General features: G+C 33.9%; 3 protein-coding genes across 3 annotated transcripts; all 3 read left to right on the top strand.

The window, feature by feature from the left end:
- Window positions 1-3,607: 3,607 nt before the first annotated feature.
- LOC7494684 (uncharacterized) lies at window positions 3,608-6,749 on the top strand. Its single transcript, XM_002307742.4, has 2 exons — window positions 3,608-4,527; window positions 5,779-6,749. Exons 1-2 carry the CDS (start codon window positions 3,958-3,960, stop codon window positions 6,550-6,552), a joined length of 1,344 nt encoding a protein of 447 aa, XP_002307778.4. The 5' UTR covers window positions 3,608-3,957; the 3' UTR covers window positions 6,553-6,749.
- Window positions 6,750-14,317: 7,568 nt separating this feature from the next.
- On the top strand, window positions 14,318-15,226 carry LOC7494683 (uncharacterized). Its single transcript, XM_002307741.3, has one exon. The coding sequence runs from the start codon at window positions 14,318-14,320 to the stop codon at window positions 15,224-15,226; it is 909 nt and encodes a 302-aa protein (XP_002307777.2).
- Window positions 15,227-21,034: 5,808 nt separating this feature from the next.
- Window positions 21,035-24,573, top strand: LOC7494682 (protein ALTERED PHOSPHATE STARVATION RESPONSE 1). The gene is made up of 4 exons (XM_024600808.2): window positions 21,035-22,111; window positions 22,225-22,388; window positions 22,819-23,042; window positions 23,242-24,573. Exons 1-4 carry the CDS (start codon window positions 21,253-21,255, stop codon window positions 23,954-23,956), a joined length of 1,962 nt encoding a protein of 653 aa, XP_024456576.1. The 5' UTR covers window positions 21,035-21,252; the 3' UTR covers window positions 23,957-24,573.
- The last annotated feature ends 1,810 nt before the right edge of the window (window positions 24,574-26,383 follow it).

Here is a 26,383-nt window from a genome sequence, read left to right as displayed (position 1 = left end):
TGTAAATGTCCAAATTGCCTATACTTTGAGTTTTGTTTGTAATAGGTAAAATTTGATATTTCGATAGAAATGAAGGATATTTTAGTAAAATAATAATTAAATTATCATGGAAAACTAATGGAAGAACCCAGTTATAAGAAAAGATTCAAACAGAAAGATTCTATTTTTTAAACTATAGGGACTGACCGGTTATTTGACCAAAAACTCATGGGTTAAATAATATTTACATGAAAAATGAGGAGAGAGCTTTGGATATCGGGAGATCATTAGACTTCGTACCATAAATGTAAGTGTTATAATTCAATCTTAACCTGTTCTGATTTTTGATTGAGGGTGCAATTTGATCATTTATAGAAGAATTATGGACTATAGTGTGTTTTTGTTTAAACAAACTATAAATAAATTTATTTTCAAATTTGATTTTTAAAATTCGAGCAAGCCTTTCTCCCCTTCACCACCTTTATTTCAATCTTTGCTCAACTACGAGACTGCACCCCTTCATCTTCATCGTTGTTACCATAACACCCACCAACAATAAAGGAATTTCCGTCCCTCTCTCTCTCTTCTGCCATCATTAAGCCATCAGCTCTCCACCTCCATGGTGGTCAAGACACAATAGTAGCTTCTTCTTCCTCTAGGTTTCCACCATCTTCTTCAACAGCCCATCACCAGCCTCCTCTCAACTGATCTCAACCAAGACCTCCGCAACAGTCACCGCAGTTAGCTTTCTTCATGGCCTGTAGCTCCTTTCTTTAATATCCACGCCGTTCACTCCTTCACCACCACAGTCACCACCGGTGATTAGAACCAGCAACTTAAACTGACCCATAACAGTCTCTACTCAGTCTTCCTGCACTGTTAAACAGTCCCAACATCAACAGACACGACGGCATCTAGAAAGGAAGAAACAAAATCGGCCCAACCGTGGTGAAGGAGTGACAAGGAGAAGGAGAGCAGCCCGATCCAGCCAACCGTCATCTTCTCTAGCTGCTAGAGCATCGATTCACTCGCCACCAGCCGCCAATACTGTTTCAATAGTCTCATTAAATTCCAGTAGCTCATCTTGACCCTTCAGAATCTTTCCAGAAGGTGTTATCTGAATTTTGGATAATTTTGTGTTTGTTATTGTGCAAGTTGTATATGGATAATTGTAAGCGTGTGAGTGAATTAGTGAAAATGATGGTGTGGGTGTGTTAACCATTGAAAAATTTGCATTATGGCCATGGAAAAAAACAAAAGCCTGAAAATGTCTTTTGCATAATTTATTTATTTTTTAAAAAATTATGTCTAGCATAAAAAAAAATCATTTGTGTTTTAACATAAAAAATATATATTTTTGTTTTTGGCATTGGAATAAAAAATATTTTTTTTTATTTGCATGTATTTTTATGATTGATAACAAGTTTATTAAATTTATTAAAAACATAATACAGATAAGATGACTCACCAAAGCTCTTTGTATATAAAAGAACTTTTTAAAATAAATATTGATAAGATATTAGAATAAAAAGCCAAAGCCTTCTTTTGTGGGTTCAATGTTTATTTTTGCTATTCTTTAGTTTAATGTCTATTTTAGAACTTAACCCAATATTGTTTTATGTAAGTGGATTGATGATGAATATTGACTTTTGATATTTACTTACACTAAGGTTAGAAATATTAATCCCGGTATTTATTGATGTTAGAGTAAAAAATATTAATCATGATATTTACCAACGCTAAAATCAGGAATATTAACCCGATATTTATTAATGTCAGAGTTATAAATACTATAGGCAAACCATGATATAACAAATCATTAGTAAGTTAAGACAAAATCAATAATGCAACTTATCTTAGGTATGATGTTTTAGATGTGATGATATCCTCCCTTTAACGTAAACAAACTTGTACCATAGAATATCTGAAGACTAATTATAGTTTTTGGTGACTATAATATTAAGTGACGACTCCATAAACAAGTCCTTTTGTTTATAAGAACAAGATGTTATATATTTGTTAATTTTTCTTCTTCTAATTTTTAAAGATCAGTGCGATGTTAGATGCAACATTAAAAGCCAGTTGGGAGTTTGACCAAATATAAGATTTGAGCCACTAGATTACTGGGTTAATTTGAGGTTATTAAGTCGTTCTGAATTGATTATTTTGAGTTAATTTGATCATATTATATTTGTGTTCGGCTGAATAGATCAAGACATGGATCAACTTGTTGAGTTATTCAAGTTTAATCAGATTAATATCTAAATGATTCAAGTGAAATCTAACTTTAATTAGGCTTTCAATTCACCTGCTAAACTGGATTGAATTTAATATCTATTACAAGGTTGGTTTTCTAATTAAAGAGCCCGTACAGATTGATTCAGTGATGTAAATTACTTGCTGTTCATTCCTAGAATAATACAAGATCTCAAAAATTAAAAATTAAAGTGCTTGGTCTCAATTTTGCATCCTCTGTTTTTTTTTATTTCAAGAATATTGGGCGGGGCGAAAGCTAGCAGAGGCACTGTGAAAGGCGAAATATCACACATCTTGTACAGCTGTACGGTACATGTCTAGATGCCTGCGAGCATGAGTCTTGACCAGACAAAAATAAAATAAAATAAAATGCCATATTATTTTTTCCTAAGCAGTGGTTTATTCACGCATCGTAACGAGTGAACGAGAGAACCATGCTCGAACCGCGCTGTATTACATGAATATAAATTCATTTCTATGCTCTACATCACGCATAATTATTCAGATTTAAACATTTAAAATGATAGATAAGTTATTCTGTAAATTATAAATGAATTAAGGGTGATTTTGTAAGCTATTAAGTCCAACATGAATACACATGTCAGACGTGCAACCAAGTTAGGTACAAATCCCATGTTCCATGTCCTAGCAATCTCTCATAACGCTAATCATTTAGGTTTAAAATTCATAGCTATAAAACCCAGATTCACACGTCATCTGATTCAAGGCTTTGATTATGTATTGGATGGGTCAGCATCGTCTAAATCGGTTCAATTTAAATTAATAATATTTTATTTTTTTATTAAGATTAAAATAATTTTTTTTTAAATATCAAACTATCTCTCACTCAGGTTTTGATGAAGTTAATTGAGTTTAATTAAATCAAATTTTATCCTAATTTAATATAAAACTCAATTTAAATCAAATCCCATGTTAACAAGAGATCTAATTAAACTCCAAACCAATACAAGTTTTAAATCAAATCTCAGGATAATATTAGAAAAACTTATATAATATTTGATTTTAAACTCAAACTAAACAAATAATGTTGTCAAGATATTTTAAAATTAATATATATTTAATAATAATATTAAATAATTTTCTAAAAATGTAATGTTTTTTTATTAAATCTAAAAGAAATTTGATCGGAACGCCAGCAAACTCCTAGAAACCAGTAACTACTAAACTGTTAAAGACATATATTAATTACGGATGAATAATTAAATTATCAGTTTTCGTATCTCCTTGTTTTTTTTTTTTAATTATTATTATAATAAAGGCTGTCATGAATTGGGTTGATGGTGTTCCTAACAGCGAAAAATATTGTACATCTGGTAATGAATCCACTCACCACCCCAACCAGAACCTCAGGCATCCATCGTTACCAAACTATATTACAAATTAATTTAATTTAATTTAATTAATTATGGCATGATTATGGCCACAAACTTGAAATTTAAGCAAGAAACAGCTCAATTAAGCACGGTCCAATTTCACATGATCAAGCAAAAAAAAAAAAAATTCTACATTCCTGACACCAAAAATCCCATGTATCATCATCATCATCTTCTACCTTTCCACCAAACCAAAAAGGCCACACCATAACCAAACCAGAGCAAAAAGCCCTCACTTTCCTTCAAGATTTTCAGCAATTTCCCTCTTCATGGGTGCAGCCAAAACCAAGATCCAACACTTATTCTTCTTCTTCTTCACCTACATGACATGCTGAACCAACCCCCCAAAAAAATGACCTTACCTCCCATAATCTCAAGATGGTTCTCTGATCTAGATTGGAAACCTCTCCTCTTGATCATCCCTCCTCTCTCTCTCCTCCTTTTCTTCTCTATCTCCTTAACACCCATCAACCCTTTTTCCACCCTTTCCCCTCTCGCTTCCCGTTTCTTCAACAAAACCACCCTGATTACACTCCCCTCCACCTCCCCAACAACAAATCTTTCATCAACTGCTCACCCTAGTTCGCCGCCTGGGAATCCGAGTGACTCGACTCAGTGGAAAGATGAGCTGGATCGGTCGAGAATGGCCGTGTGTTTAGTTGGTGGGGCCAGGAGGTTTGAACTGACTGGACCCTCGATTGTGAAGAATATTTTACAAGTGTATCCAAATTCAGACCTTTTTTTACACAGCAATTTTGACAACAATGCTTTCAAATTCACTATCTTGAAAACTGTGCCAAGGCTCGCCTCTGTCCGGATTATCATTCCTCAACCTCTGCCCGAGACCTTGCCTCAGCTCCGTGTCCTTACAGCTGCTAATTCTCCTAATGGCATCCAGGTTTGTTCCCCTTTTGCCTTCACTACAATGTTTTTCTTAAGGTTTAATATATATTTTTTCAGCAATTGGATGTTTACCTGATTTAATCTAATCTTAATGATTTTTTTTATGGTAAATTACGATTTGATAACTTTTTAGAGAATAATGTGGTCTCCTCTTTTGTTTTCTCCTAAAGAAAAGATGCGCCATGAGGGTTCAAATTTCTGATAAAGCTGTGAGAATTTTCATGGATTCACTCATCACTAACAGTAGGCATTTCCTTAAATAAATAAAACAATGTTACTATTATTCTCTTCTTTTTATTTTTGTTACACCTTTTTATAATAATTATTCGTGCCTTTTAAGATAACCTTTGGGCTGTTGTTCTTGCTGGAATTTTAAGCAAAGACACAAATTTACAAGGACGGCCTGCTGAGGTTGGGTTTGAATAAATTGGGGATTTTGGATATTTCGAATTCAATTTGATGGTTAGTGTTTTGAATTTGTTGTATCATCAAGGGTCTTGTTTTTGCGGTGACATTTTGCTTTTTTTTTATAAAAAAAATATCTTCTTTTTATATTTTATTTAAAAATAAAATTTTTAAAAATAAAATAACAAACATTATTTAAGTGCTGTCAGCAGCTTTTGCCCTCTTTTTTTTTAGCTTTTTTCATCCAAAAGCAAAATTCTAAAGTGTTTGGAAGTGCTAAAAAAAGCTAATATTAGAGTCCATTTCGCGCATGACTTGTAATTATTTTCAGGAGCTACAAATTTGTGGTTTTTGAGAAGCCATGGCCATAACTAAAAGCCACAACTTTCCCAAACGAATCTGAAATCGACGACTATGTTCTAAAGAAGCATTAGGTTATGTGATAGTCCAAGTTCAGATAAAAAACGGAATGGAATGGATGCGCAGCTCTGTTTGAACTTTGGATAATTAGCTTTACAATGGCTATGCAATCCAAATTTCAAGTATCGAAACACACACATGTTTAGATAGTATAAACCTCGATCCCATCACGTCCATAATTAATTCTACGTGCAGCCACCTTTACTTTTTTATCTCACTGAAAATTTACCATTAACTTATTTTATTTTATGGGACCACACTCAAGCATTGAAAATGTCGTGTTCGGAAGTGCCATCACGCTCCAGTGATTCCGGTTGACCCCACTTCCACCTGATAAGCACTACTTGTTGTCTTGGTATTTATAATGAACAAGACGATGAAGGTGAATTCATGTGTGTGTTGTTGCTTTTAATTCTTTCAGGGCCTACTCCAGTACTTCAACTTAGTGGAAGGATGTCTGACAATGATCCAGGAATACCAGAACCTGAAGGGGTTCAAGTATGATTGGATAGTTCGTACGCGTGTTGACGGGTACTGGAATGCCCCGTTGGGTCCCGAAAATTTCATCCCAGGTCACTACCTGGTTCCACCAGGGTCCTCTTATGGTGGCCTTAATGACCGGCTTGGCATTGGTGATCTCAACACTTCAGCGGTGGCCCTTTCCCGTCTTTCTTTAGTTCCCCAACTTGACGCGGCCGGATTTCATCAACTCAACTCGGAAACTGCTTTCAAGGCCCAGCTTACCACACAAGGTGTGCCTTTTGATACTAGAAGATTACCCTTTTGCATTGTTTCGGATCGGAAATATGATTTTCCTCCGAGCCGTTTTGGGGTGCCGGTGGCTGCATTGTCAAGTCCAGGCCCGCTAAGTGGTGCGAAATGCAGGCCATGTAAGCCAGTTTGTGAAGGGACTTGTGTCGGTGATATCATGACATGGCTTTATAAAGATTGGAGCTGGACTAACTGGGAAAATGGGACGCTTAAGTTATGTGATGCCCATGGTGATTTGGAGGCAGGGTGGGAAAAGATTTTCGATAGAGATGCAGGGAAGGAGTTTGCCTCTGAAAGGAAGAGGATTCGGGGTCTGAACACGAAGCAATGTGCTGTTGATTTTAATGAAATGAAGAAAAGGGCTTCCATGTGGGATACTCCTCCAGTGGAGGAGATATGTAGATTAGGACTTGGAGAGAATTAGAGTCATATTCTTGATTTTGAATTTTTTTTTTGGAGGTTAATTTCTTGTAAAAAGAAAGGAAATAGGAGGGTGTTCGGGGGATTCTAGGTGGAGGGAATTTTCTTTTAATTCGAGTATATTGGATCATAATCCTGTAGTGATTGTTTATTGTTCATCAAGGTTCTAATCACAGGACCGCAGGAATAGTTTTATCATTATATGGTGTGGTGTTATTGAGTTTTCTGGTGGTCGTGGGTGTTGTGCTTTGAGTTTTCCGGCGAGAACAGTTCACCAATCCAAACTAATAAAGGTAATTAAAGGTGATGACTGGTCTAGTGCTACCTCCCTTCGTGCTCCGGGCGCAGCCCTGCGTTTTCAAAACTAAATTCATCAAAATAAAACACGATAATGTAAAAAAATATACTATATCAACATATCAAAATTATTGTAATATACTATAAAAAATATTAATTTAATATTTTTTAAGCTAAAAATATATATTTTTTAAAAAACAGAAAACAATGTTAAACATCACGTAATCAAGGTTAGACTGGTCGAAGTTAATTTCTCAAGCAGCATCATCATCATCACGCAAAATGCCGGAAATTAATTTACATAAAGCACCCATTAAGTAGATTAATTATGTGTGGGGCAAAGAAAAAGGTGATAATGATGATCTATTGATCTACCTTTCTGTATAGACCATAGCTAATGGTTTCAGAGTGTTCTAGAATTGCACTATGCATTGGATATTTGAAGGAAAGGTAGGTGAGCAATCGCACGCGCACAAAGCCATTTTGGCACTTGACATATCATTGAACGGGGAAAAAAAAACATTATGGGGTGATTTAAAAGAAAAAAATAATTTCTTTTTAATTTCTTTTTAATTTTTATATGTTTTTAGATTGTTTTGATGTGATTATATTAAAAATAAAATTTTAAAAATAAAAAAATTATTATTTTAATATATTTTTAAATAAAAAACACTTTGAAAATCAATAGTTAAGATAATATCTATATTTATTATATGATTTTTAAACAACAAAATCTACCAAATCTAATACTTAATGTTTTCCAGTTAACAATGTAACAGCCTTGTGTTCATAGTTTTATAATTTGGAGAGTCAATTACCCATTAATTAGATATAATTTATAACTCTATACGCAAAATTCCAAAAAACTAGTATTTCTCAAATTCTAAATTACAAAAACCCTGATCGTATAAATCTTAAATGTGTAGTATCAAGTATGTTTTGTAAATAAGTTAAAAAATTATTTAAGTAATAGTTAAACTGGTCTAAGCTAGAAAGAAAGAAAAATATCAAAACAATTAGGAATATAAAGAAAGAAATCTGAAAATTCATCTCTCAAATTTACTATTGACCCAGATTAATTATGGTTTATGTAAGTATGAAATAGTCCATAAATTTTAAATAAGTTCACAACCAAACTCTTAAATAAATATATAATTCAATTTTGGGGGGTGTAGGTCTTAAATTTGTCTTCTAGAGGTTATTAGTTCGAGTCCCACAAACCTCAGGACCACTGGGGACTTACATGGTCGTTAACTTCAGGATCCATGAGATTAGTCGAGATGTGCGCAAGCTGATCCAGACACTCATGTTAATATATATATATATATATATATATATATATATATATATATATATATATATAGAGAGAGAGAGAGAGAGAGAGAGAGAGAGAGGTCTCTGTGGATATATAGTAAGTGGTCGTAGCATATCCTGGGTGATAGCCTTGCTGAAATCCTGACACTGGTTGATGATAATCAGCTCGGAGATGATACTGGTTGCCATTTTGGTAATTTCCAGTCTCTACCCAACAGATGTCTGCATGTTTTCCTCCCTTTGATAACTTTCTAAGCAACTTGTTCAGATCCACTCTACCGTTGATTATGTCATTCCCTGTTCAGCATCTATAGAGTAAGTGACCCCTGAAACAGACATGATGGTAGATTGATATACAATCAATCCGATAATGATTGATAGAGAAATTACTTGATTAATCACCTTTGATTCTTTTCAATACTTTAGTCAATGTCTTGTGCCAATCCCTCTGGTGTCGACTTTCAAACCACAAGATTGCAAAGGAATATGGATCATATATATATAAGGAGGGCCAAATTAAAAGACTTATTCTAAAAGGGGTTAAAATTTCAAGGGAGGGGTTGAAAAAAATTTTCTTTGCAAGGACCGGGGTCACTGCCAGCCCCCGTACCTCCGCCATTGTATATATAAGAAGCAAAACAAGATTGATAATACATAGAAATGAAAAGTATGAACAAGTAAACTGTAGTCTGACCATGTTTGAGTTGAGATTTGAAGCCATTGAGAATGGAACAAAGGGTATTGCTGCAAGATGTGCTAGGGTTTTGGATCACATAGGTATTTATAGATCTTTGAACCGACTGAAAATGAAGATTTTTTGTTAAGCAAAGATAAAATCTTCATGGGATATGTTTAGATTAGGATAAAAGGATCAGTAAAATACAAATAGCATTAATCACTTTCCATTGAAGAAGGTGATTTAGAATCAAAAGATTTACTTTCTCTTCCATGAATGATCATTATACGAAGGTGTCGATATTTCCCAAATATCGACAAATTGACCAGAAAGTTAATGTGTGGAGCTTGTGAAAATTAGGCGAGAAGATGGGCTAGCGAATGTTTCCAACAATTAGCAGGGCGAAGCCCTCGCTTGCAAATGGCCTACGGCAAGGGAGTCCAATTACAGGCAGTAAATTAAGATTTATTATTATTATTATTATTTTAAAAAAACCAAGTTCTAGTAAATTAAATCTACGTATCAAAGAATCATTAATAAAATAATAATAAAATACATCAATATTTTTTCACGCTAATTAGTAAATATAAAATTTCTTTTGAGCATCTAAAAATACACGATCCAGAATTAATTATTCATATTATACTGCAAAATCAACCTTCGCGTGAAAAAAATATTTAACTGGTGCAATCTCGTGATTTTTTTTTGTATGCTCTTAGATGACAAGCGCAAGAATTATAGAAAATTAATAATGCACTCGTCTAATTAAAAACTTATTAAAATAATTTTTTTAAAATTTATTTTTAACACATTAAAACAATCTAAATATATAAAAAAATTAAAAAATGAAATTTCACAAACCCGATATATCAACTCATTATTTATTAATACGGTCAAAAACTCTTATAAGATTCAATTTGATATAATTTTTGTTTAAAAAATAATTATTTCAACTTTTTTTTAATAAAAAATATTATAATAATATTGTTTTGAATTAATTAAAATTATAACCTGATTCTGGGATAAATCATAAACCGAACTGGATTTTATAACCGTCGTTTTGTTGTATAAAAGGATGCAAAAAATAGAGAAAAAACTTGGGAGATGTTGGGGCAGGCTGTAAACTTGTCATCTGTCTATAGGGTTTTATTAAATGGGCTTCTTTTTCGTAGGGTTAGGTGGAGCAGATAAGGCATCACCTCCCCACCCCACAAATCTAATTAAGCAAGTCCTTTATTAAGCACCATATATTTACAAATTTTCATTTCATCAAATAAAGTGTGCTGAAGAATCCAAGCAAGGACGAGCCTTCTTTTTAAAATAAAATAAAAAATTAAGTGGTAATTTTAGAATATTTTTACATATTAAAATTATTTTTCCCCAAACTTGTACTAAACAAATTAATTATGCATTAGGATAAAATACATTTTTTATTTTTTATAACTCGAAGAAAGGTTGTTAGTTGAGGAGTGCATCTTCGAGATAGAGTTTGATTAGGTTAAGTAATTAATTTTTTATATATAAAAGGATAGAAATTGATGATGTCATTAATTTCATATCGATTAGAAGATAATATTTTAGTTGTTTATAAGTATAAAATGTATATATTTCCCCAAGAGGTATTTTTTAAAATGATAAAATCCAGTATGTAGTTCTAGTGGGGTAATATATCTTATGAGACTTACCATGTACGAGTGTATGCACACATTATTATTGAAGCTATTTGTGGGGACATCAACCATACGTGACTACCCAAACTCCTTGTTTGGGGAGTTATGATGATACAACCAATCCAATATCATCTAAGAGACTAGGGTTTTAGTCGCTTATAAGCACAAAAAACATTTTTTTTTCAAGAGGGTCATTTTAAAAGGATGAAACCTACTATGTGGTTTCGTAGAGCAATACCTTTTGAAGAGATATCATGTGCGGGTGTGAACACACATTATCATTAATATTTAACTAAAAATTATACCTAAAAGCTTACCTAAAAGCCTACCAAGAGTCCTCTCATGTCAAAAAAAATATTTAGTTAAAAGGATAAAGATAAAAATATAAAAATAAATCTTTTTTTAAATTTTAGAATGAATTTATGGTTTTTTTTTAAAAGAAGAACTGTCATAAACTATCTTCATCTATTTTGACTCGAGACAATAAGATAATATTTGGTTATTATCCCGGAATAAAAAACAAAAAACAAGATGTTTATAAATATGTTCTTTTTATACTTCTTATTTTAAAAGTACATCATAAAAATATTTATTTTTATGTTTTTATTTTCAGTTTCTTTTATCTCTTATTTATCCTAACAATAACTAAATGGTATCTAACTACGAATGTTATGTGTGTGTGTGTGTGTGTGTGTGTGTGTGTGTATATATATAAAAGAAGGCTAAATGATTAAAACGTGGAACCTTGTCTCTTTTTTTTCCCTTCAAGTTTTCAGTGAAGATGCCTTCTAATCATCTCCACATGGGATGACTCGACACTAAAGTAAGACTATATTATACACCCATCATTGACAAAAACACGTACGAACTCCTAATTAACACTCTCTTTTTTATGAAAAAAAAACCCCTTGGGCCGCTAAGCTTCATACATACTACCACCGTTTTGCAAACGAATCTCGTGAGTTATAATTAAAATCTTATCTCCTAGCATAACCCAGGACGTAAGAGGCAGAAGGGTTCGAGGATAAGTTCTTCCAAGCTTATCTGTCATGTCTGGTCTAAGTTCTCTCAGTGTCTCGTAAGTCCAACAATGGTGGATTTTAGTTAATTGATCGAATATTTTGGTTTTAATAAGAGAGTGACCCTCTGATCAGAACACAACGTGGTCAGGTTGGAGCCTTGGATGTTCAGTTCTAACGTTTGTTAAACTAATAATTAACATGGTTGACATTAGAGGACTCTAGCTAGACTTTTAGGTATAATTTTTTGCAAGTGAGCTTTCAACTTCCATAGGTTTGGGTGGAGTCCAATCCTCCAAATGCAATGACTAACTATAATTTCTGGAATCAATGCACGCATATGGATCATATTAATCAACGTTTACTCAGTCTTATTGGTCGTATAATTAATACAAGCTCTCTGTGTGCCACGAAGAAGAATGGTCAATTGCTGGCCAGAAGTAGGCATGCCATGATCTCATCTCTTAATCCATGCTGTATAAGCCAATTACTTGGTGCCAGCCAAGGCTTTTGTCTGGTGTAGAGAGAGGGGGAGCTGATGGTTCTAAACCAGTCATAAATCCACAACTCTTGGGAGTTGGCAAACAGCTCCAGGCAGTAGTTGTATTGGATAGGACATGCATTCCTTGGATTTAATTATATTTAATTCTTACCAACATTAAACAATTACGATCAACACATTTTCTGTCTAGCCATCATTTTTCTAGATTTTTCATTCAAACCACAGCTTTTTAAGCTTCCATGATTTCATGTTGACTACTATATCGAGTCACGCCGATTTTTTTAATTAGTGTTTGGTTATATATATAAAGGAAGTTGGGATAGAAATGCATATTCTCATATTTTCTTTATTTAAAAAAAAAAACTACAAAAAACTTGAATATAAGATTTCTTTTTTGTCGATCTTAAACCAAGTTCTCACACTTGTATATGTGTTGCGTATTATTTGTGAGTTAATGAGTACGTACATTTGCATAATTAAACAAATTGCATGACCTACAATGAGAAAATGAGGGAAATTCGAGCATATATAGTGAGGGGAGATTCGAGCATATCTCGTAAGAAAAAAGGTATGAACTAGAAGATTAATAAAACAAATCGAACCAATATTTATTGTCGCACGAAATAATTTTTTTTTTTCTTTTTCCATATGAAATACTGCATCACCAAAAAAAGAGAGTGCGGAACGATGAACTGTCAAAAAAAGGTACCTTTTCCAAGCCTTTAAAGGTGGCTAATTGACTATTATTGGATCCGAAAGATGCATCAATCTGACTTTTTTTCAATATGTAAAGATACATGTTCTATCTTTCGATCCACCGAGTTCAAATTTTAAATTAATTTATAATGTTTGTTTAAGGTTTATTTAATTTTCATCGAAGTAGATTGAGTGTGTCGACCCGAATTTCTATATATATATATATATATATATATATATATATATATCAGAATTTAATTCTTGAAATTGATTATTTATCTTAAAAGTTAATTAAGAAACTAATAAATGACAGTAAAATTAGAAGAAATCTTTTTATTATTGAGAGTTGGTGTGGTGCTGGTCCTATTTACAAGTGGCAGCAAAAACTTTCCTGTGTGTTGTATATATGATTAGTTAGGTGGAGAAACAAGGGACTTGATAGGATTAAGATTGCAACGAATTTATGCAAGTGTACGTACATTATTAGATGGCATGAACAGGACTACTTCGAATTGTTTCATATATATCATCAAAACCCATATGTTTTTTCTCTAACCCCCACATGGTGATATTCCAGCCTAATTCCATGACTGCTGTTGCCTTTAAGCTCTGTAATTCACCCTCTGCCATATTTGCATGTAAAGTTTCATCATTAGTTTTAATTAATTTTATAGTCTTATCATCATTAGATTAATCCTAGCTAGGTTCTAGAGTAAATTAATTAATTGGTGGTTTAAAGGTAAAATTAATTAAAACACATCTTATATGATATTTTATATATCTTTTTAATTCACATATACGAGAGTTACTAAGAGCAGGTAATTGTTTTCAGGCGGACCATGCAATGCACTGCAAAAACCAAACAAACCCTAGGTGATGAAAAATCATTCAACCTCATAGAGTCAGTGCATGAATTATAAAAACAAATCTTTATGTTTTTCTCCAAATTCAAACATAAAAGACTTCGATTACGATAACGTCGTGGGTTATAAATAAAATATTGTTTCGGAACGCAGTTAAAATCGTGTTTTTTTTAAATTTTATTTTTTTGAATTGTTTTAATATATTAATGTCAAAAATAATTTTTTAAAAATAAAAAATATTATTTAGATGTATTCCCGAGCAGCGAAAAACACTTTAAAAAACAACTGCTACCATATTACTAAACACACTTAATTAATTTATTAGTCCCATGTGACTAATTTCTTAAGAATTCTAATGATTAACCTCGTAATAAATCCTTCCCATATGGGAAAGAAAGACTTGGAGCAAAGGAAGACATGAAAGTTGGGCTACAATATTCCAAAGAAAGACAGCATGTCAAAACCGCTTGTGTCTCCTCTCCAGTTGAAATGGAAACCACCACCTCGTTTTGCAAACCCACTTGGTTAAAACTAAAACTAAATGAACAGCTGGATTTATTCGCGGATCCAGTTCCCCTTCATCCTTAACCCCCTCGTGCACCTTAGTTGTCCATGTCTTCCCTTTATATACTCCTCTTCTCCTTCCTTTCCTTCTCACAACAGAAAAACACTGCAACTCCAAAATCCAGAAGCATAAAGGCATCACCAAAATATATCCACTACCACCTCAAGATGGCGCCCGGCGTATTCAAGCGCTCTCTTTCATTTCCTAACAAAATTCCTAGCCGCACTCCATCAAAACCACCCATCTCTTACCACAATAGATCCATCAGTCTTCCATGCAGATCACACCCCTTGATTTCCCAGCTCCAAAATGAGATCGACGAGCTCAAGACTTGGTCATCGAAGCTCGAAAACCGAACTTCTGCTTGGCTTTGTGATGGCTTAAGTCGTCTTAAGGACGTTCAAGATTGTTTAGACGATATCCTTCAGCTACCTCAAACACAAGAATCTCTTCGTCGACAGCCTACATGGGCGGAGAAGATTCTTGAAGACTTTCTTCGCTTCGTCGATGTTTATGGAATCTTCCAAACATTAGTTTTGTCAGTTAAAGACGATCAACGTGCTGCCCAGGTGGCTATAAGGAAGAAAGATGACTCAAAGATTGCTTTATGCATCAAGTCTCGCAAGAAAATGGCTAAAGAAATGGATAAACTCGTTTCCACAGTTCGATGCATCGCACGATGCCAGTTTCCGGGATTGGATTCAGGCCTCTCTGTTGCAGATGCTGAGTTGGTTGGTGTTATTATAGATGTTATCGAAGTCAGCATGTTGGTTTCGGTTGCGCTTTTTAATGGAATCTCATTGTCATTTAAGTCAAGAAAATCGTCCTGGATTGGACTGAGGTTGCCGAAGAAGGAAAAGAAGATTAAGATTGGAGAAGGAATCCAAGAATTTCAAGAAATTGGTGTTGAGAGGTTGTGGGGATTGAGAAAGAAGGGATATGAAGAGGTGAGGATGGTTTTGAAAAGGATGCAAGACTTGGAGGAGTGTATTGGTGATATTGAAACTAGTGGCCAAAGAGTGTTTAGGAGTTTGATTAACGCTAGGGTTTCATTACTCAATAGTCTCACGCAATAGAGAGAGGAACAAAATACATCATGCAATTTAGTTTTTACTTTATATTTTCTCCTTTCTCTTTTCTCCTGTTTCTCCAGTGAAAGCAAATGAAAATTGTCAAAATTAGTGTCAAGATTTGAATAGAAATGGAATATTACTGTACAGTCTTGAATATCACATCCTGCTTTGTTCTTAGAGATTTGATTCTTATTAATTTTTTCTTTAAGCAAATAAAATAAGAAGAACCTCTGCCAGCAGAAATGATGGCGCGCGGTAATTTGTGGTTATTTTGAATCAATTATTGGAGGGATATATATAATTATGTGAAAAAAAATTAAAAGTAGTATTTGTTTGCTGTTTAAGATAAAATTAAGAAACAAACATTAAAAAAATGTATTTTTTATCTTAAAAACATAAAAATTCACTTTAAAAATATTTTCAAAACATATTTATTTTGTTTCTTCGTAAATTTCCACTCTTTAATATCAAAACACTTTTTTACTTTATTGTATCTATCTTTTATATCTTCAAATAGCATTAACCAAACACAATCTCTCTCTCTCTCTCTCTCTCTCTCTCTCTCTCTCTCTCTCTCTCTATATATATATATATATATATATATATATATATATATATATATATATATATATATATATATATTGCAATCAAAAAACCATATACATGCATGTGAAGTTTAGCTGTATTGCAGCAGTGTCACGTTATTAATTCGTTAGGCTAGCTTGCACCTCTGCGTGTCCAAATATTGAAAATGATTTGGTGAATATAAATGCACCATGTATTACATTTGACAACCAGTATGGAAAATTTAAATACAGATTATGTGTATAAGCTGTTGATTTAATCACTTTATTTTTCATCGGCTTTAATTTAACTGGGAGATCATTTTATTTATTTATTTATTTATTTTTATTAACATGAATGTTCAGACTAGCTTGTGTGTACCTGACTAATCTCATATGCCCTGAAGTTAACGACCATATAAGTCTCTAATGACCCTGAGATTTGTAGGACTCGAACTGGTAATCTTTATAAAGCAAATTGATCAGGACCTGACCAGTTGAGCTATACCCCTTAGAGTTTTAACTGGGAGATCATTAGACTTTGAAGTGATGGTGATTTAATCTCTTAAATTTTAAATATTTTGAGAAATTAATTCCTCAATTTCTAGGCCATAATATTGGCATCCAGACTCTTTTTTAATCGATTTCACCAAAATCTCTAGCCTAAGCATGCTTGAACCCCCCACAAAAAAAAAAAAAAAAGTGTTGTAATTGTTGTAGACATGCCCTAAAACATGACAAAGAGATAGACAAGATTAACTTTGTTTTTACGCAAATAATAAATTGAAGACATGGAGATTAAACATGTTACGTGCATAGGCTTGCACGTTGATATTGGATCCATATACAAATTGAAGCAAAGCATCACATGGCTATATATGTTAACATAATTTCATTATACATAGCTGGTGATTTTAATTATTAGTTTTAATAATTATTGTTTAGCTGGAAAGCTCGTTTACTACTCTTCAATGCCATCATTCCTTCATCATGACTTTCGTTACGAGTTAATAGAAAATCATGCATTATTATGCTTCCTATTCGTTGGCATTGCTTCCCTTTCTAGCTTCTTCTCGAGATTCAATGGCCTCCACCGGCATTGACAGCTGAATTTAGCTCAGAACTTAAATTGTTTTGACATCCCAACTAAAAGACGAGAGCAAAAGGAGCTATGGGTGTGGTCCCTTGATCTTTAGTGTGCTAGGTTTATCTATGCCTCGTGAGGGGGAGAAAGATGAACAAAAAGGTCTGTATAATGCATGCACGAACACTTATGAGGTCCATGATTATGAGTTTTGCAATATCCTCAAATAATTGAACTTCATTAATTGCTCATGACCTCTTATAAATTATTGGGATCCACTGCTTTTTCCCTCCCTTGTAGCCAGCTAGATCTCATTCTTTCCAAGAGATTTTAGATATATCTTGGCACTTGTAATTTAGTTAATGAGATTGGTTTAGATTTATTATTCATTCGGATGGTTACTTCGAATAATACAAATATAACATGGTATTTAGATCGAAAAAACCAATATTAAATTGATGTATTTTTAGTTTATTTTTTATATATAATTTTGGTATAAAAATATAGTTATTTTCCTTAATTCACATTTACTTTTTTTATTTTTTTAAATATCCACACAATAATATAATATAATAAGAATGTGTTTATTTTGATTAATTTTAAACTACTCTATTACGAAATTAAAATGTGATGGGCCGTCTCTCCAATTACCCATACTAACATCAGCCCAAGCTCAATCAATGGGTCCATCTAGATTAAGCCCAAAACAAATTCCTTGTTCAAATCCCGTTGCGAATGCAAAAGCAGTACTTGGGCCGGGAAAGGCCCATACGTTACGTAATCCTCCTCCTCTTGTTCGCCCTTTTCTCCCGCCAAACCCATCATTTCACCAATTAAAGCGTATAAGAAATTATCAATTTCAAATCCGTGTTTATAATTTTTCGACTTAGAAAATGAGTTATCTTTACTTTATCAAGATCATCTAATAAATAAGTTGCACATAAAAAACTAGCGTGACTCATTAATCCATTTAGCTTTTCAAGTCAATTACTTTTCCAACTCGGGTATAACAACTATTTTCAATAACACAATCAATTCCTAAAATAATTAAATTGAAGAAACTTCAAGGTGGGCATCCCAAGTGCGCTAATTGTTTAGCTCTTAGATGCACCGTTCATCTGCCAAATCCCCTTTCAAAACAAGAGTATAGGGAGAAAATTTGCTACATTGCTAGCTTCTACATGTCTAAATACATGTGTGTGTCTATATTATTAGAAATTAATATACAAAAACTTATTTAACAGTTTAAAATTTTGAATATATTGAATTGATTTTTTAACATCATATCAGAGTCTTGATGATCAAACACTTACAAATTCAAATTTTATTGTTTTTATTCTAATTAATAAAAATTATATATATATGAACTCCTCCATGATCAGATAGCCAAGCAACTGGACCCATTTCATATTAGACCGTTGCAACATTATCCTGCATGAAGGCTTATCACCATTGTCTTGTTTGTGCAAGGAGCTCGTGACCTTTTCTTTTTTTTCCATCATCTTTCGTAACTTTTATTAAATGAGCACGTATTTTCGTTTTTAGCATAGATCGAAGACGTTGGAGGCTTATCACTACTTGTCTCGAATTCGAAAGGGAAACTGCCCATCAAAATGGGCCAGTACTGGATGTTATTCTTGATAAGCTCCGGCCAGGTGAACAGCATTTGCCGACAATATTTACTCCTTAATTACATTTCACTCATCCATTACTGTAACAATTCCAGCTGGTTTTTATCCATTGTTAATTTTCAATCTGGTAACATAGTATGGGAGGGGACCTTGCCCTCTAGCCGAAGCCAAACCTAGAATCATGTGGGGGGGACAACTTATTTTCTAACCAGAACCTACGTTCGTATTTTATTAGGCATTATCAAAGGCCAAAAGTTGTAGCCTTTCCTAGGAATTAGGATAGGGTAGAATGCTGATCATAATGAGGAGTACCATGCTTCCATGCCTACTCTTCCTTGGTTCATGGCATCTCACGCATTAAAAAACAAGGGAAAAGGAGAGACAATAGAGACAAGTTTTATCGAGTTGGATTTCCACTCCAACCTCCTTTTTAAGATCATACAATCAGATTCAAAATCCCCATCATGAACGTGACTCTTTTCCTTTGCCTGTCTTCCCGAATCCAAAACGCTCAAAAGGAGAACGCACAGCATTCTTCATTTGGAAAGCATTATTCCCCTTCCCTTTCTTCACTTTTCTAACGCTTTGCATGGCTTTGTAGAATCAATTGCCAGACCACTTAGACAGAATCACCCAATTCACTTCAAATGTATTCCCTCCAGTGAACCAACTTACACTAAACCTTGTCTCATCTTGGCATTTACAGACCTCCACGCTCACTTTTTGCCAAAACAAAAATATAGAAAGAGAGCCACCCACGTTAGTTTCAATCAATTAAAGGGTTGAAATATTGTTCTTGTCCATTTAATTTCTTCATAAAGACACAACATTACCCAATTATGACTACTATTATGGCTTGATTTGAAAACAAGATCATCTTTTTTGGCTTTTCAAATCCTCTATGATGGCTTGTACGTAGCCTTGATAGCAGGAGCTATGTGGAGAGGTGAAGTGTATAATTGCTCTATCATGTGCATGGTATGGTCATCTGATAATTCTCAATATATATATATATTGGTATTGATGTACGGAATGAAGATCCATTGACCTCTATCCTCATGGGACCAGTGCCGTCACCTTTACTAATAAAGAAATGATTGTTCGTAATTATTCTATACACTCAGCATAAGCATATTTGTGCTTTCAATTCTTGTATAATATCGGGATTCAATGTATAAAAACGTAGTAGAGTTCCAAGTGTATCAATAATTTCTTTTTTTTCTCTACAATGTTTCAAGGGTATAAATTACTATATATTATATACATGTACATGTATACAGATGAAACTTTACTATATTCTAGATCTCTGATGAGAATTATTCATTGATCCCATTTCTTTGAAATAAAGGTGTGGAATAATTTTTCATCTGCACAATAGTACCTTTTTCCCAAATGGTTTGTTCTCTTTGTTTTTTTTTATCTTTATTCTTTCTTGAAACTATTTATAACATAGTTTTGTTGTGAAAACTACAATAATAATGATGATAAATATAGTAAAAAAAGAAAAACACATATTAATGTGTTTCAACAATATATCTACATCCACATGAGTAAGAAGCTATATTTCACTATATGTCAAATTAGGGTTATATAATATGTATTTAAAGTGAATTGTAGTTGTACAAGAAGTATTAGTAGTTTTCAATAATACATCTACTATACTGCGGGGGCGTTGCTCGTGCACCCCCTACCAATCAATCATCCTTAACAATAAAACAATAATTTACATCCTAAAAAGATAGACATTCGCTCCTCTACTTCACTCTGACATCTATCTATGAACCACATTTTATAAGAAGTTAATAGATCTGCTCAGTTTGATAAATCAAGCCGGTAACCTACTTACTTAAAACTAAATTCGAGTCAAGTTTTTCTTAAGTAGTTTAGAGATTGATCTTGTTAAATTCAAGTGAGACCTAATCAGGCCAACCCAAAAGGATTTTTTTTTTAATTATTGTCAAAAACAAAATTATTTCATTAAGAAAATTAAATCATTTTGGAATTGACCCAACAAATCTATGCTTCAACTATGGTTTAACAAGTAACTCTAACATTATGCCTTAAAAAAACCAAAAACATTGTGGTATGATTAGACTGATAGTTACAAGCCTCGGTTTAGATTAGGCATATTAACTCTTGAATTAACTAGTATACCTGGATTTGTTTACTTTTTTAATATTAATTTTATTCAAAATAATGTTACTTTCAATAAAAATAAAATAACATTATTTTGAAAAAAAAATGTTTTAGGTTCCCTAGATAATAAGTTAACCTACTATGCCACCTAAATATTACTGGGTAAACTTTATAGATGATTTGATTTCAAACCCGGCTTAGATAAGGTACTATGACAACGAAATAACTAAAGATGTAAAGAAATAAATTAAGGCACCCTCATGGACACTAATGTAAATATTGGGAAATTAAGGCACCCTCATGGACACTAATGTAAATATTGGGAATCAAAAAGCTAAGGACCATAAATGCAAAAACCTCAAAAATACCAAAGAGACGTTATGCCAATCCCGCCAGCCAGCCAGCCACCCCCTCTCCTCTACCATGCCATTAAAGCTCATTCAGTGCCACTTTCTTTCTTTCTTTCTTTCTTTCTCTCCCTAATAGATGCAGCTTAAATGCGCACACACCCCTTAAAACAAATTTAAACCTCTTATAACGTTCCTCAAACATCCACTTCCCCTCTTCAGATCAGACCAGACTTCTCTCTTCTTGTCTGGTTCAACTCTTCACTTCATGGGCTGCTCCCCTTCAAGAATTGACCAGCTCCCTGCAGTATCTCTATGCCATGACCGCTGTAAGTTCCTTGAAGAAGCTCTCTACCAAAGCTATGCCCTCGCTGATGCTCATGTTGCTTATATGCACTCCCTCAAGTCCCTTGGCCCTACCCTTCGCCGTTTCTTTGATCAAACCCTCATCAATGATCAGTCAGATTCTCAATCTAACGGCGATCCTGAAACTGTTGCTAAACTCATTAAACCCTCTTCACCTGATAACTGTCCCTCAAGTTCAACAAACTCGGAGACTTCTCACATTGATTTTCCTTCTGATTTAGAAGATGAAGAATTTAGAGACAACAAAGATTTTGATTCACTTCATACAATCCAACAAAATCAGTTTAACTCATATTCTTATGATCATCATGACTATAATGGGTACGATTACCCAGCATGGAAAACTCCTCCACCTCCGGCTTCAAGTAGTTCAGCCTGGGATTTCTTGAATTTCTTTGAAACATACGAGAGATATGAATTACCAGCCAAAGATAAGGAATTTGTGAGAGAAATTCGTAGAGAAGATAAAAGTGGTAAAAGTCGAGAAGAAGATAAAAGGGGTGTGAGATTGAAAGCAGAGAAAGGTAATGGTGTGAAACGGAACAAGGTTGACGTGGTAGAAGAAAAGAAGGTTGAATCTGTGAAAGAGGAGAGTAAAGAGAGTAAAGATTTGGGTCAGCAGGCTAAAAATCAAAGTGTCTTGGAGATCATGAAGGAAGTAGAGGTCTTGTTTGACAGAGCTGCAGAGTCAGGAAATGAAGTTTTAAAGATACTTGATGCAGGGAAATTCAGATATTATTCCAAGAATTCTATCTACAAAGGTATCTTTGTTACATTCTTTTTTGACATAGCTTAATTTCTTGCTTAATAATTAGTCTATTAGCATTAAATATTGTCATGATTACGTAATTTTATTTATTTTTTGTCTGTAAAGGAGTTTCTTCCAAGACATTGCAAACTGTTAGTCCATCTTTTTTGGAGAAGAATGGTTCTGTTCATGGGGGTTTTGGTGAGGATTTGGGTATATTTTCAGTGAATCTGTCTTCAACTCTTAGGAAGCTGTGCTTGTGGGAGAAGAAACTCTATGATGAAGTCAAGGTATGCTTTACTCTTTTCCAAGAAGAATTTGATCCTACTTAATTTCTTTTTATGTTTGCTTTGTTCTTTTTCTTTTGCTTTCTTTTTGGAATGCTTCCTAGTCTACTGGGCAAGAAGGGCAACTGCTTGGCAAATATGAGGTTGAAAATTGAAACACAACCCATCTCTTTCTTGCTAAAGGAATTAGTAATTCCTTTTTAATCATTAGTATGTTAAATTTCATGGGTTTAAATTTAATTTTCATATAATTTGAACTATAGTTGACACAGTGTATAGCGAAGAAACTTTGTCCCACGTCAATAGTTTCTGAGTAGAAATTTGTATTCAAGCATAAGTGCATTGGATTGGCTGCTTTGATTAGCTCTGCATTTTGTCTGATAATTCTTTAGACTTGTAAAGGAGTAAATGCTTAGAAGGGATTTTATTGTAGGCTGAGGAAAAATTGCGGATCATTCATGCGAAGAACTGTAGGCAGATGAACAATTTGGACGAGAAAGGTGCTGACGCCAATAAAGTTAACTCCACTCGATCTTTACTCCGGATGCTGTCTACTAAAATCAAAGTTGCCATTCAAGTAATTGACAAGATATCAACTACTATCAATAAATTGAGGGACGAAGAGTTGTGGCCACTGATCAGTAACTTGATTGAAAAGTATGTTGTTGTTTAATTTGTAGTTGATGCCACTGAGTTTTTAATTTCACTTCGTTTTGATGTTTTCTTGTAGATAGCTTGTTGCTTCTTTACTAGGAATTGCTGGTCTGCAGCAACTTTTAAGATGTAGCTTAGCCTTGTTGCTTGTCTGTCTTGTATTTTCCCTGTGCCGGCTAACATCGATTCTTTTAAAGCACAGGTTACTCGGTATGTGGAAAGTTATGCTAGAATGCCACAGATGTCAGTCCCAGGCAGTTGTGGAAGCCAGGAGTTTGGATGCCATTGCATCCAATGTGAAGTTCAGTGATGCTTGTCTCGAAGCGGCGATACAACTCAAGATTGAGCTGCAAAATTGGAACCTGTGCTTTTCCAATTGGATCAGTGCCCAAAGAGGCTATGTCAAAGCATTGAATGGTTGGCTTCTGAGATGTCTTCCATCTGAACCTGAAGAAATGCCAGATGATGTGTCACCACTCTCCCCTGGTAGGATAGGAGCACCTCCAGTGTTTGCGTTCTGTAACCAGTGGTCACTTGCCATTGACAGGGTCTCAGAGATGGAAGTAATTTATGCAATGAATGGGTTTTTCGCTAGTGTAAATCAATACGGGGAACGGCATTGTGTCTACGTACAGCAAAGACTGACTACAGACAAGGACATGGAGAGAAAAATGAAGATCTTGGAGAGGGAGGGGCAGAGGTTGCAAAAGATGATGCAAGCTCGAGGGAAGGTGTTTCAAGCCAGTTCGGCTATGCATCAGACCAAAATGACCAACAATAGCAGTCTTCAGTTGGGTCTGAAACAAATTTTTGTAGCCATAGAGCGGTTTTCTGCTGATACCATGCATGGTTACGAGGAGCTTCATGTGCACATTGAACATAGTAGACTCAGTCAAGAGAATCCAGCAGCTCCTTAATTCTTCACGGTAACTAGGCATCACATTTGAATTAATTTTGTGCTGAAGCTGTTTTTGTATTCGGTTCGCCTACATGAAAGTTCAAGAATTATGCAGTGCATTCCCTTCTTGAAGTCCACAAGGCTGATTTGTGGATTCATTCTTGCCATCCTTTGTTCATTTCACCTCCTCAACTATGGATAGCTCTGATACCAAGTGCAGTAACAAGTAGGGCATCCTGGCTGCAGTATTTGAGCTACATATGTTATATTTAGCGGTTCAGTTCAGCCTCCCATGAGGCATGAATCCAGTGTTTGATCGGATGCAAGTAATATTGCTAGGATTTCTTGACATCTACTAGGGTATGCTTGATTGTCTTCTGTTTTTTCTCTTCCTTGTGGGACATTTACCCTACCGTGTTTGAAACGTTGCAGCTTTATCTCTTTTATCATCACCTGCAGCTTAACTGTAAGGGTATCATTCTCAGCTTTCTCACTGCTGTAAATTTGTTTCAGACTTTGAAGTTTTTATCTCTCAAGTACTAGAAATTGTTCCTTTTAGCAGTACAGGCTACAGGGGAATCATTGTTGTATACCTGTTTTGTGGTGAATAAAACATTTTTCTGATTCAAATAAGAATTTGCAGCAGAATGGATTAGCATCGGCAGTGAGTTGTTTTAATTAATCAACCTATCTTTGCCCAAATGTCATTAGTTCCTGTTGATAAATTGAGCACATACCAAGAAAGCAAATGGAATCCTCAATTCCTGTTTACATGTTTTTTTGGGTTTAGCTCCGCACGAGCTCTAACGCAATTGACTTTTTTTTATCTTTTACCTTTTGCATTATTATTAGCCTTGCACAGCACGGCGGATTCATCTAGAACATGGGTTGTGTGTTAAAAAAAAATTATGTTTATTTTTATATTTTAAGAGTGTTTTCTAATATATTTTAAAAAATAAAAAATATTATTTTAATATATTTCGAAGTAAAATATATTTTAAAAAATAATTGTTACCATAATTAAAAAAACCAGTTTTTTTATAGCTTTCCCTTAGAAAAAATCAGGGTTAGGAATGTTTGACAAATCTGTTCAGCATAGGAAAGAAATCGAATCCAATCAAACAAGCATGATTAATTTGTATAATTTTGTCAATGAACTTGATAGAAGAAAATTGGATTCTTTTGCCATTGATGTTTAATTGTCAAGCTCGAGACAATGACTCTTAACGCGTGAGGAAACTCTTGTTGTACTCAAGAAGTGTACACATGCTGCTGAAGTTAGATAAATGGCTTGGGGTTTGAGATGAGGAAAGTTGTCCCTTTCCGAGGAATTGGAGATAGATATGTTGATTGGCTAATATATTCGAAATGCAAGAAAGGCTTGTAATAGATAAATTAACATATGATAGAAAAAAGAACTCTTGGTTGCTTTGATCTTAATCCATGGCGGCTGGCGGCTCTGCAAAATTCCTCTGCATCTTCCAACCCTGTACTGGGTACAGAACAACAATGGTAAAACGCCTGGACACAGCCGGATCCAAGATACAGAAATAAAAACAAAAGAAAGGCAGGATTTTCTGAAGGAGGGATTACACAGAAAAATTTAATACGCAGTTTTATTATGGAGTAATTATCAGTACTCTTAAAACAGGGATTTCAACGTCCTCCTAAACTGGTATTAAACCGAACCCTTACAGGATAAAAACAATGAGGATTTGATTCAAATAAGAAGAACAAGCTAAGAACATGGAATTAAAAAATAACAAAACAGACAAAACAATATTTTTTTATCCTAATTTGGGGGGTTTTTTAAGATTCAGCTCGTTACAACTAGCTAATCCATTTAAAATTTAAACCTGATTGAATCTAAAATTATGAACTTTTTCTGTTAGCCAGGTTGTATAGCGTGATCATGACTTTTCTTGGATTTGATGGCTATTCACCTAACCCGAAGACAACAAATCCGTGTTCAATTGATCGGATCTCCTGCATCGTGTATATGGTTAAGGAATTACCCGTTCTCGTACTAAGATTAAAGTGTAATTGTGGTCGATTCAAAGGAAGAAAAAACTTGAAAAATATCGTCGAGCTTTACGTTTTCCGGTAGCATTTTTCTTTTCTTTCAGGCTGCAGGGGGATGCAGAGGAGGGCATGGCTGGGAGTGTATAATGGTTATTTTTTAATGTGTTTTTTTATTTACAAATTTATTAAATTTATTTTTCGTATCAAAACAATATAAAATTATAAAAAATAATTTAAAATTTAATTTAATTTTTTTAAAATATAAAGACAAACAAATCTTAAAACTATATTCTTCCCGCTACGCTGTAGTTTTAAAAATCACTTGGCTTCGCAGCCTCCTTCTTCTCCTTCTTCTTCTTCTTCTTCTTCTTCTTTTTTTGCCTTTATAGCCCTTAGGGTAAATTAACCATACAATTAAATGAGT

Source organism: Populus trichocarpa, chromosome 5 (genome assembly GCF_000002775.5).
Source record: "Populus trichocarpa isolate Nisqually-1 chromosome 5, P.trichocarpa_v4.1, whole genome shotgun sequence".
Taxonomy (NCBI): Eukaryota; Viridiplantae; Streptophyta; class Magnoliopsida; order Malpighiales; family Salicaceae; genus Populus; species Populus trichocarpa.
This window is presented reverse-complemented; position numbering and strand designations above follow the sequence as displayed.